The sequence below is a fragment of the Argiope bruennichi genome, chromosome 5 (assembly GCF_947563725.1).
Source record: "Argiope bruennichi chromosome 5, qqArgBrue1.1, whole genome shotgun sequence".
Lineage (NCBI taxonomy): Eukaryota > Metazoa > Arthropoda > Arachnida > Araneae > Araneidae > Argiope > Argiope bruennichi.
The window spans coordinates 124,176,270-124,189,746 of NC_079155.1; the positions used below are offsets into that span (position 1 = coordinate 124,176,270).

At 30.0% G+C, this 13,477-nt stretch overlaps 2 protein-coding genes across 4 annotated transcripts in view; one reads left to right on the forward strand and one right to left on the reverse strand.

Annotated features, from left to right (window-relative positions):
* LOC129969416 (uncharacterized) overlaps positions 1-13,477 on the forward strand; it is a 147,659-nt gene that overhangs the window by 26,925 nt on the left and 107,257 nt on the right. The window lies entirely within an intron of this gene.
* Positions 11,145-13,477, reverse strand: part of LOC129969415 (dual specificity protein phosphatase 19-like) — a 113,152-nt gene continuing 110,819 nt past the window's right edge. For both annotated transcript variants that reach the window (XM_056083980.1, XM_056083979.1), the window contains one exon: positions 11,145-11,830. In XM_056083980.1, the coding sequence (XP_055939955.1) occupies positions 11,433-11,830 (398 nt within the window). In that variant the 3' untranslated portion in view covers positions 11,145-11,432. The remainder of the gene's footprint in view (positions 11,831-13,477) is intronic.

Genomic DNA, 13,477 nt, shown 5'->3' on the forward strand with positions numbered 1-13,477 from the left:
ATGCGCATTAGCAAGCAATTATATTGCAAATGACAAAGGCGAGCTTTTTCTATAATAGTCTACTCATAAATGGAATAGATTTTTAAAAAATGAAATCGAAACCAATCCTATATGTTTCAAAAAGATGCTTTTCAAGGAGTCATCGAGTGCTTCAATAGAGTCTTATAGGGTCCTACTTTTCCAGGCATGCTTTTCTGATTAGCACAAGATATTTTTATCCTCAATACTCTATCGTGTGTATATCGTAAGAATGTTATCAGGCATTTTATACAAATAAAGGAGGGATTATCTTATTTGATAGAATTCAACTTTAAGTAACATATTTTTCAATTTCTTTTCTTCACCTTGATAGTTTGATTAAAAATCGAAAATACTTTGATGTAATTTTGTGAAACAGCAGATTCAAATATCAGTTTTTTAAAATTATAATATAAAATTGATAGATTTTATATTTAATATCGCATATAATGTTTATTATAAATGCGAAGACAGTAACAGTCCCATTTATGTCGATAAATGAGAATAATATATAAAAGAAATGAAACTTAAGACAAAAGCCCAACCAACTTCTGTGTGCTACTTAAAGAAATAAAAACGTGCTGATGCAGCATTGATGGATTGTATTCGACAAAAGTACAAAATATTTAAGGAACACTCACAAGGAATCTTTTCAAATACAGAGAATCGATTCTTTGTAAATTCTTTTATCATTTCTTATTTCGCTCTCCAAACTGCCATAAAATAATTGATGTCATTTTATGGAATAGTTTTTAATTTCCGATAGTGCAAATAATAAGTTTTTTCGTCCTAAAATATATCATATTGAATCGAGAGTTATTCGAATTCAGGCATTTTCAAGTGCTGCATTTCATATCAATGTATATGTATAGATAGAAGTTTTTATAAAAAGTTTAGACCATAAATTACCTTTGAAGTATTGTTTACTGTATTAGCTGTATCATAAAATTAGCCTATAAAGTGCATTATAGAAAAAAAAAAATCACAAAAAAATTGTGCGTAAAACAAAATTTTCCTAAAATCTGAATAGCTGAAACTGACTCAAGAAAAATTAAGAAATTCTGAATGAACTTGTAAGATAAAAAATCTTGCTTAATGACAAGGCTTACATTTCTTTTTTTTTTCTTTGTTCCCTTAGAATAGAATAAACGATTTTTGATTAGTGCTGCCATCTACTAATACGATATCTAAAAGTGATAGTCTACGATATCTAAAAGTGATTGAATTAATTATCACTTTCTTACAATATTTAATTACAATATAAGTAGTATTTAAGACATAAATGATACCTAAATGAATTAGTTAACATTCCTAATTAGAGTTTTCGTTGTTTCACTTTTTTCTTGTTAAACTTATTCAATTACTAAATTTTAATGTTTAAAAGGTAGATTACAATTTCTATGAAATTTGATCATTCGAATTCATTGATAAAATTTTAATTATCAAATGATAACTTTTTTTTCTGTGATAACTATAAAAAATGAACGAAAAATACAAGCTTGATTGATATTTCTGAGCCTTACTTTAGAAAATTAACGAATTGACATTAAATGAATCCATAAAGGATTAAAATAATCGTTTCTGAGAAATTTCTATTTTAATTAAATAAATCCTTTATTTAATTTAGCCTCAGTTCTGATTTTCAAACACATTTTTTTTAATAAAATATATCTTGTACCATTTGATTTGCCATGAAGTTTACTTCTTCATTTCCTTTCCAGCCAGAGGCTGCGAAAAAGAGTACAAAACAAATCCAAGATTTATGCCAAGCCAAAATGTTCAAGCACGATAGAATTTTAAGTGCGATTCGCTCGTCTCAATGGTTTTTTTAAAAACTTATTTCTACTTATGCCAACAATAACGTGTATACAAAAGATGAGAAAAATATAGAAGCCAAACACTTCTAAAATATTTGTAAAAATTTAATAAAAATCCAAAAAAAGAAATTTTAAGCAAAATTTCTATCAATGATTTTTTTAATCCGAAAAAAGGTATAATAAAGACTTCTATGCAATAATTTGCTCCAAAGTTATGGAATGAAAACATTAAAATTTTAATGATTTTTAATTAAAAATCAAATTTAAAATTTTTGAAAAGTTCTTTCTTAATGAGTGTTTATTTTGCAATTGCTGCTCTTAACTTTTATAATTCTTTTGTTTCGAGAAATGACTCTTCACCTTTTCTTTCATTTCTTTTTTCATATTTCATGCAATTTTTTTCTTCAATCAGAATTCAAACTTTCCTCCCAGAATTTTTATTATTCTTGAACTTAAAATGTTTTTTCTAAATTTCCCCCTTTTTTTCCTTTCTTTTTTGTTAATATTATAATTGCTAATATTTATTAGAGCTAATTAATATTTATTATTGCTAATATTTATTTGATTTAAAACTTATTTATGTTTTTCTTTTGAATTGGTAACGTATTTACTAGTTTTATTTAAATAACTGATTGAAGTACCTCTTGATTTTCTACAAGTTATTTAATAAACATCTACATCAAAATTTGGGAAAAAAACATTTAATAAGGAATGCAAAGCATTAAAAGCAAACTCTTCGCAGTTGTATTTTTAATAACTCAGCATATTGCTATAGGAAAAATCTAGAAAACATTTCCATATAACAATTTGATTTCTTTTTTTTTGTATGTGAGGAGTAGAGATTGCAATACCGGTATACCGGGATACCGAATACCGGTATTTTGAGCCATTTGTACAATTTTGTAATACCGGTATTCACAAGTTTAAATACCGGTTTTTCGGTATTTACTAGAAATTTTTTAAATGATCTCCATTAAATGTTCAGGGATCGCCAACATAGCAAAATAGTATACGTTTTTGTTTTTATGTCTCCCTAACAGGCGAAATTAATTAGCTAATGAATGGCTTAATTAATTGCTTAAATCTAAATTAGCGAAACATGGATTATCCCTGAAAGGAGATATTGAATCCATAACGACTACTGGAGCAACAGTTATGAAAAAAAGTTGGAAAGTTGATTGGTGCAAATCAGCAATTGTGCTATGCTCATGGAATTCAATTAGGAGTAATAGATGTATTATACCAAAAAAATAAAGAACAGAAGAACCCAAATATTGCGGATATAGAAACTTTGGATTCCGACATTGAAGAGAGTAAGAGTGAGAGCGATATTGACAAAGAAGATAATGACAACGTAATTGTTGAAGAAGATATTGCTAATGAGGATGAAATATTAACCCATCAAAAATCGCTTCCTATAATTTATAAAGTTCGAAAAATTGTTAAGATATTTAAACGTTCTCCTACAAAAATTGCCATTTTACAAAAATATATACTAACTGAAAATAAAACAGAATATATGTTAATAATAGATTCTAAGACACGTTGGAACAGTTTATTCCTAATGATGGAACAATTTTTGAAATTTAGAAATCCAATCCAAAAAGCAATAATCGACTTAAACCTATAAATTGATTTATCATATAGTGAATTCGACTTAATATCCAAAACTATATCAGCTCTACTTCCAATAAAACTGACTATAAAGGCATTATGTCGGAGAGATTATAATTTATTAACAGCTAATGCAACAATCAATTTCATGTTGCAGTCATGAAAGAACAGCACACATCACTATCTGAAGAATTATATATTACATTGAAAAATCGCACAGAAGAAAGGCATACCGAAATAGAATATGTCTTATGATATTTACATAATTATAATGATTTTAAAAATGAAAATGAAAAAGAAGAAAAGAAAATAATCAATTCAAATTCGATTAGGTTTATAGTAAATTTTCTTAAAATTTTTTACGCACAAACCTATCAACTTTCAGAAGAATTCGGTTCAGTTATCGAAGGTTATGATGACACTAATGTCGATAGTGAAAAGGAATTGTCTCTTGAACAAAAATTAGAATTACCGATAAATAAAAAAAATCAACGAACCAAAATACAATACAGATATAAGCTATATCCAAAACCATCCGACGTGAAATTGATTTATTTGAAGATGAGCTATGTAGATGTAAATACTTAGAAAAAGTGTATCGCGCATTGCTAACAGTATCACCAACTAGCGTAGATGCCGAAAGAGCGTTTTCGGCAGCTGGAAATTTTTACACAAAATTGCTTTGAAGGCTTAATGACAGTACAATTAATGCATCATGTTTTTTAAAATCACATTTCAAAAATTTGTAATAGTACCGCAGACTGAATAGTGATATTTGCACTTTTTTTGTGATTTAAATTAATTAGTTGTTCCTTTACTTTTTTATGATTCTTTATATAATGCTATAATTTGTAAGTTACATATTATTTTTGGTGATATTTACACTCTTTTATAAAACTGGCAAATAAAACAAAGAAACACCTGTGTTTTCTTTCTTTTTCTAAAATTTCTAATACCGGTATTAAAACCGGTATCCCGGTATTAAAATCTAAAAAATACCGAATACCGGTATTGAAATTTTGGTCCGGTATTGCAATCCCTAGTGAGGAGAATTAAATATCAGATTTCAAACGTTTTTCTATTCAAAGTCTTAGCGATAGATTTGGAAGCAGCATAGGATATCAGACAGCAGATGTTTTTCAACTCGTCATGCAGCTCAATATGCTACTAGACGTGTACTACTTGTAAATGAGTCATGTGGCAGTGATATCACATTACATGACTCATGCTTACATTCTGATCTCTCTACTGTTTCCCTTCATTTTGTAATCTGTCTCTTTGACTTTTAATCAAAGATCATCGTTATTTCATGTAAAAGAGATTAGAAGTTCTTAGGATTCGGTGCCCTATATTATGGAAACAATTCCTCTTCTGCTTTGAAACTAATCAGATTGAGGGTCATAAAAAAAGAAAACTGCAATTTTAGCGGTATGCCTAACAATGATGCTACAGAAATTTCTTACTAAATAAATGTCATTAAATTTTATAAAAAGTGTACTGCCAGCTTATATTATTAGGTGGGATTTAAATATGTTTGCAATGCGTCATAAAATATCCGAACATTGTTCGTTATTCCGAAAGTAATTATCGCACAATAAAATGGTAAATTATTGTCGCTGTAGAAATCTATTCTCCATGAGGATATGAAATACTTTTTTTCTTCATACAGAGGGGTATCAATGTATTTGTATTCACATGATTTAAATTTTTTTTCAAATACCAACCCCCCAATTTTACACACACACACACATATATATATATGTGCGTGTGTGTGGGTGCGTGCAGTGATATTTTATAAACTTATTTAAATCGTAACTAATTTATTAAATTTTATCTTAATTTAACCCATATTAATTTAATTCTAAAGTACTCCCTTATTTCTTGATCCAATTCTACTTTTTTTTTATTTAATTAATGTTATACGAGCTCTGTAAAACTGCTTTAATCCGCAATTTCACACGCTCCGAGTGAAGGGATAAAAATCTGTCAAGCTAAAAGAATTCCGTTAAAAAAGATATCTAAATTTTCCTTACCTAAATCGGCACATGTAAAGAAATCCTATCAGAATCTCGTTATATATATATATATATATATATATATATATATATATATATATATATATATATATATATAATAGCTCTGAATTTATTGGCAACACTAAGGGGAGGTAAAATACATTTAAAGAAGAATTTTGTATATAAATATGGAATCGGATATGAAAAGTGTAGTCGGAAAAAAAACCAAGAAATGCTGAGGAAATGAAAAAGCAGTTTTTTATTTTTGGAGCAGACGATATACCAGTTTAGTGACGTAGTTTAAATGAAAATGAATTTTTGGGAAAAAAAAATATTAAATAAATATGGAGGTTTTTTTTTTTTTTTTTTTTTGAGTTTGAATTATCAAGTCGTCTTCAAAACAAAATCTTATGGATTGTGAAAGGCATGGCGCAGGTTCTAAACAATTCTTTGCTGATAGAGGATTTTTTTTTCGAGAAGGAGCGATGTACGCTCTACTGTACATCGCTCCATTGGACTGCGCATTGTAATGGAAAAGAAGAGTTAAGGTTATATTATGAACGCTTCCCCGCTACAACAGGATCAAAAATTTTTTCACCATTTTCACTGCACGCTTTACGAGAACCGTCCATTGTATGTTAAGAAACCGGATATGGGCCACTATGGTTATCAGCGTTTCTTATTTTTTCGCCTACGCCTTTTATTTGTGACCCCATATTGATTGAAACACACACACGCACACAAAAAAATGCTTCTTTATATGTATTTTAACTACTTTTAAAGTTAGGCCTAAGAAATCAAGGACTCTATGTATAAGAAAATGAAGTTTTCACTTCCTTATGCTAAATGAGAGCCCCCGAACAAAGAACAGAAGACATATATATATAAATAATTTTTTCCGGAACAAAAAATATTTATAAAATAAACGAAAGGTATGCATTTTTAAAATTATAAAATTATATTTTATATTATTTATTAATGTTTAAATTTAAAAGTTAAAAATTTTTAATAGAAATTCACGAAACTGTTGATACCGATCGAAGTAGGAAAAGCTGAAACGTCATTATTTTGAATGTTATCTGTTTCTACTCAATAATTTCTAAGGTACTTAGCAATAACATTTGGAGTAACAGTATTTTTACTTTCTTTAGGAAACATATTAACTTTACAATAAGGATTAAAAAAAACAAAAACGCTAAAATGGAACGGGAAACAAAGCATGTTTTCCACTATTGTCTTTGATTTAATTTTGTAAACAGAAATTGGTTGGTTTGTAACAACATTTTGTTGAATCGCCTCTTGGAGAGATACATATTATTCCAGAAAATAAAGACATAAATTTAAAGTGAAAGGATCATTCAAATATTACGTCAAACCATTGTTGATACAACGGACTTTTAATCTTTGTAATTTAAATTTAGTTTCCAAATTCCTACGTGAATTTTTTTAATATTTTCCAATTGATGTTAATAATATTATTTGATTTTTTATGAATAATTTTTTATTAAGAATTAAGTATAAAGATGAGGGGAAAAATAATTCATTTGGCAGATTCTACTTTGCTCAAATTTTAAGCAAAGTTTCAAATGATAGTCGATTACAATTATAGAATTAATTTGTGAAAACCGTAACTGACAAAAAGAAAAAACCCAGAATCCAAATCTTACACTAAGTACAAATTTATGTAATGCAAAATTTAAAAATGAATAAAACATTGTTGAACGATACAAAGGCAAATCGCTGTATAAAAATGATATAATAGGCAAAATACTTTAATAAATTAAACCAAGTTTAAAAATTCTGTATTGAATTAATTTTTCTAATTTGATACTCTTTCTGGTAAGAAGCGATTCAATGGGGTAAGATGGAGCAAAATGGCCACAAAATTGTCTATTTTCAACTTTGAAAATCTTATTCCTTATGTTAAATATGTACACTTTTTTCGAATATATTTTACATTGCACTACCTGAGAGTGGCAGCAATTGTTTCTCCGTTTTTTAAAGAATAAAACTAAATAATAATCTCTTTTTTAAAGTTTGTTACTATGATCATTTTAAACCACCGCATGAGGTCAAACGATCATAGATGGTAAAATAGAGACGATTCATAAAAATTCCATCTTTCTCATTAATATCAACTGAGAAAAAATCATACATAAATTTTAACACTGAATTGAAATATCAAAGATTAAAATTATAATGGTTTATTGTGCCGAACAGTGTTTCATGTAGTATTTGAATAATGAATTTCATCTACATCTTTTTTGAAAAAATATATTTCTCTCCAAGAGATGATTCATCAAGATATTAAAATAAAGGAAATAAAAAAAAAACAGGACCTCAAGATAAGCCGAAATATATTTTTTACTTTCTTACAATTTATGTTTCTCAGTAAAATGAATGAACTAATTTAATCTGTTCATCTGTCATTTCTTCTTATAAAGATTATTTAATATTTTCTTTAAATGGGAACAATATTAACAAAAATATCTATTTCGGTTACAAAATGAAAAATACATATTCATTGAATAATACATATTCATCTTCTTACAATCTATGGATTCTAATAGGTTGAAACTCCTTTAATGGGCATGTATTCAATACCTACTTCAGTAAACTGCATGAAATTTAAACTGAATGAAATTGAAGAAAGAGACAAAATTGCCGTTTTCATTGTGCTAAAAGGATCATAACGAAAAAAGCTATTTTGATCACATCACTGCGAGATGAACCGAAATATTTATGTGTTGCTTTCTTCGGTCTATGATTCCGAATAGATCGAACTTTGTTTAATATACATACATAACCACAGACGGCCATTCACTTACCACGTTGGCCACCGAAAGCCGTGGTAGCATAGGGGACTATAGCTGAGTCCTAAGGACCATCACTAGCCACGGTGCAACCTTTTACATAGAAAGCAAGTCTCATCATTGATAGAGGGTAGCTGATCCGACACCTTTTCTGCATCTGAAAAGGCAACGAGAATCAACCACCATACCAGAAGCTTCTCATCTAAATTTTTGAAATGTACCCGGCAGATAGAAATTATAATATGTACATAAAACCCTTTTTTATATCATTAAATTGCTTTTATCTCCTTCTTTATACTGAAATAGTATTAGAGAAGAGAGATAGGCCGATATGTGATATGCCAAGCGTTTTTGAAAATGCTCTGTAGTCAATGCAACGACGTTGTGTTCGTGAAAATCATGGCAATTTTGAGCACCTTCTGTGAATCTGTACATTACCTTGTTGGAATAAAAGTCAAGTTCATTACCACTTAACTTTACAGTTTCCTTGTGTTCACTTCACTTGTCCATTTTTCCATGCAGATGACGTTTGCGGACATACTTTCCTATGTGAAATCGATTTAATAAGATATTCCCTACCTCCCCACGAAATTTGAAAAATAAATTTTGAATCATCCTGTAGAAAATTTCCATATTTTACTTTCATTCATTCTAACAGAAATTTGTTGTAAATGTATGTAATCATCCATGCTTTATCTTATCAAGTTTTTTCGGTAAACTAAGATGATATTCGTTTAAAAAAACAGTGGAGAAATTTCACAGACTTCACGGCGTTATGCTGAGTGTTTTCTTTCTATTGCATCAAGTAAACTGAAACGTTCTTAATAAATGCACATTCTCATTTTAGCTCATTATATCAAGCTGATATGTTATTTATCTTTTTTCATCTTATCTAGTAAACAACTCCAATAATTATCTCTTATTTAAATCTCTGTTTTTTTTTTCTAAAATTGCTGTGACATTCATATAAAAAGCATATTCGATGACTCAGAGTGAAAGTTTTAAATTTATATGTTTTAAATATATATTCATCTGTTTCCTTTTATTTAATTTATTCAATATTTTCTTCAGAGAAAATGATATTCATGAAAGGAAACATTTCTGTGGAATCATGGTGAAATGTCGAAAAAAATATATATTGATTTTTTTTCTTACATTTATTCTTGCAATCTAATTGCCCAAATAGACTGAAATTTATTTTGTGCATACATTCATTTCATCACATTTTGTTGTGAGGAAGTTTTCTTAAAATTCTAAGGTTATTCGTTTTTTAAAAAAAGTGATTTCGGCGTCGTTACGATGGGATTCATCGATAACTATGTGCTATGCATTCGTGGAATCAATCAGTCCAAATTGTTGAAACTTGCCAAATATACATATTGTTTGAAAGAAAGAAAAGAAAAGAAAAAGAAAAAAAACTATAGTCACTCTTGTAAGAAATTGACTATGATGACGTCAGAGACAGTGCCCTTCGATGCCTAGTTGCACAATGTCTCAGTTCAAATCTAGCGATGACATGTGCTGATGTTTTAATTTTTGTTCTTATACATACATTGGTGTGAAAAACTTACGCAACAATGTAAATTTTAAGCAGATAGCCATGAATGAATTATTTATACGTGCATATAAAAAAAAAAAATTTTAGCCAACTGAACTTGATAGGCTTTTATTTCATTCCGATATTTTCTAAAACAGAAATATAACTAAATTTACAGAAAAATAATATAAATATTTTAACTATGTAAAATGCTTTGTTGAATAGTTTAAAGAAATACGTTTACTTCATTGTTGGGTTTTACATAAACGTCGGCTTTTGTGATAGCATTTAATCCTCTTTGCTTCTGTTTCGTTTCTTAAGTTACAAGTTTAGCTATATTAACGTTCCGTTTTAAAGCAACATCAGGGCTGTTTTAGGACGGGATTCGTAAATTTGAACCACAGTCAGATACCTTGCGTTCCGGATAGATATATAGAGATCTGACAATCTGGAGAATAGATATATTGACCAAACTGAATATCTAAAGAGAGAGTGATATAAAACTAAACAAAACTATACACACAAAAAAAAAAAACTATGTGAAATCTTATGTTTTTCAGTGTTTCTTTAAGAAAATGGATTTATAACTATTTGTAAAAAAATTAAAAATATAAAACAATACAGATTGGGAATAAAAATTCAGTAAAAAAGGATTAAGACCTGGTAGGAATTTATTCTATAAAATTCAGGAGTGCATGCCATTTAAAAGTACACACACATATGATACAAACAATAAAGATGGTTTACGTGACATTGTAAACAACAAAAGAAATTATAAAACAGAGACATAACACAAATTCGTTCGAACAATCCATATACAGATAGAAATATTTTTACTTTGGTTGCTATTAAATGCAATTTAAATATACAGTCAGTATATTGAACAGCGAGTGCCAAAAACGCTTTGCTTCCAATTATTGTTTTTTTAAATATAACTTTTCGCAAATATATTGTAATATTAATATAGTCAATGTAATAAATTATAATAAGTCAATTAATTAAGCCAATGTAATATTAACATAGCAAAACAACCTGTATGAAATGACCTAAGATGAAAAATATCAAAAAAGCAGAAGGGAGTTAAAAAATATTTTGTCCAGTTACCATAACAAATTTTTTATGAATATTTCGAGATAAAAAATTTTGTACATATTTCTCCTGTACATTGCATACCTTGTAAGATTGATGTTAATATTTATTAATTAATTAAAAAAATTTTATTAAAGAATACAATCAAGAAGATATTAACTGGAAAATGAAATAGGCTATTTAAGTTTCTTATCAAGAAAGAATGCAACAACCATTATAGGCATAAAATAAAACGATAACGTGATTTATTTTCCTTTATTGTTAACGTTCATTATTTACAAAATGGAATAACATTTAATAAATAAAAATCCGTTCGCTTCACTTCGATCGGTGCTTCATAGTTTTCGCTCCCAGCATTCACTGCTCGTAATTAACTAATTTTCCCATTTTTCAATATGTTTCCACCATCTTAGAGCTCTTCATACAACAAGAAATTCCCTAACATTTGCATAGAATAATAAGTTTTTAGCAAATTGCTATAATAGCACTTTGCATTCTCAAAGCACCCTGGTAAAACACCATCCTTCTTTTAGCTGAGACCAAACAATTCATTATCATACTCTCTGAGCTGCCTCATGAAACCCATATTGGGTGAAATAATTGGCCTGACGTCCTTGACCTTGCTGATGGCTTCTTGCAGATGCATTTTCTGGCGACTCATGAGATATCCGGTGCAGATGGTGGCGGCTCTCGAAATGCCGGCGTTGCAGTGGACGTACACCCATCCTTGGCGACGTCCCTCGTCTATGAACTTGAAGCACTCATCGAAGTGACGTCGAATGTCCATGTCGGGGTGGTCCCGGATGTTCACTCTTTTGTAGGTGAAGTCTGCTGGAAAACAGTTTGCCACACCGGTGGCCACATTGAGAATGTGAGTAACTCCAAGTTTACGAAGGCGACCGAGGTCTTGAGCAACATCTTGCCCACCTGTAAAAGAAATTACAGATAAGTTATAATATTAAACAATATTAAACAACTCGGGAAATATTAAAATAAACTTGCTAAAGCAAAGTTACAGAATTTTTTATAGTTTTAAACATCTTGTTTACTTTGCATTTATTTTATTAATTTTGCTTTATTAATTTTCTTCGACACTAATAATAAACTAGAAGACTCCTGTCATGCGATCTAATAAATTTCCTAAGATCTCCATAGTAAAGGCACATAATTAATTAATGCATCTAACCACGTCGAATAGCAAGAGAATGGATAGAACCCGAATGTGGTGATGAATGTCTGAGAAATGCTGCAAAATCTGATGCAATCGATTGTTAAGAGCACGATCTTTATAATGATTCATAAATCAGGTACGGCACAACATATGTCAGTTTTTTACTAGGTGTAGATATGATTCAACAAACTCTGAAAGTTTTCAGAAACCCAAACTCCGAAAAAATGTTTATTCCGAATTGCCCGACTGATGAAATAATACTTAAACCATGAAATTATGTTGCATTCGTGAATACTTCTCCAAGGTTTCGCTACGTTTCCGCTCACATGAAATGCTTTTTATTTAATAAGTTATAATTTGTTCGTTTCTGTCCTCTAAATGCTGAGTTGCGTCCGTCAGAACTACAAGGAATATATAATCATATCTAATTACTCCGAATCGCCCGAAAGAATATGGGAAAATCTGAATGACCGGACGCCGCGAAAACACTGACATGAACTAAGGTTGAGTTTTAAGGACTATCACCGGCCACGATATAATCCCTCCTATAAGAGGAATGTTCTTTCATCTGGGGGGGGATTAACCACCTCACAACCACCTATATCCATCAGAGCTGCGAGAACCGACTATCATTCCTGAAGCTTCTCATCCCCATATCTGAAATGCACGGGGGTGGGTGGGGAGAGGATACTATAGACAGTATGTGAATCTTCTTTCATTTCCTCTGTCTTTTGCTTCAATGCCTCATTAGATTCATCGGAAGTCTTTAGACAGAAACACCATTTTAGTACTACAGATGCGAGCGACAGAAAATCCCTTCAATTTGGAAGTATGAACTAAAGGCTGGGATAGTCTGTTTGTTAGGGCGTGGAGTTCGAACCTCGCCGGCTGAAGACTTTCCGTGTACATGGTGGCTGGACCACGTTTAATTTAGCCACGAAGTCCTCCATATTAGCCACGAAGTCCTCCATATCGATACAATACCACTGGGGGCACCAGATCAGAGGTGATTGTTCTCTGATTCAAGTCTAAATTATGATCTGTGAATGAAATGTACGAATGAAGTCCGTCTCGTGAAAAGGGCTATCTCGGCTAAAGGGCATGAGTAGCTCAGATGCACTTTTGGACTTAGAAATGCTAAAACTCGGCTTAAAATCGTTGACTACGCCAGCGGGGTTGTCTATGACAAGTGCCATAAGCAACAACTACAATATGAATTAAACCTTCTCTTCTCCGTTAACATAAAATATGGGCAAAAAAATCGGGGTTAGATGAAAAGTGCATTATTTCTCCTTTATTATTAAAATATGAAATAAAAAATGCGCAAAAATATTATTAAATTAATATATGCATCTATTACAGACAGAAATTTTAATTGCTAGGATCAATCAGACCATTGTATT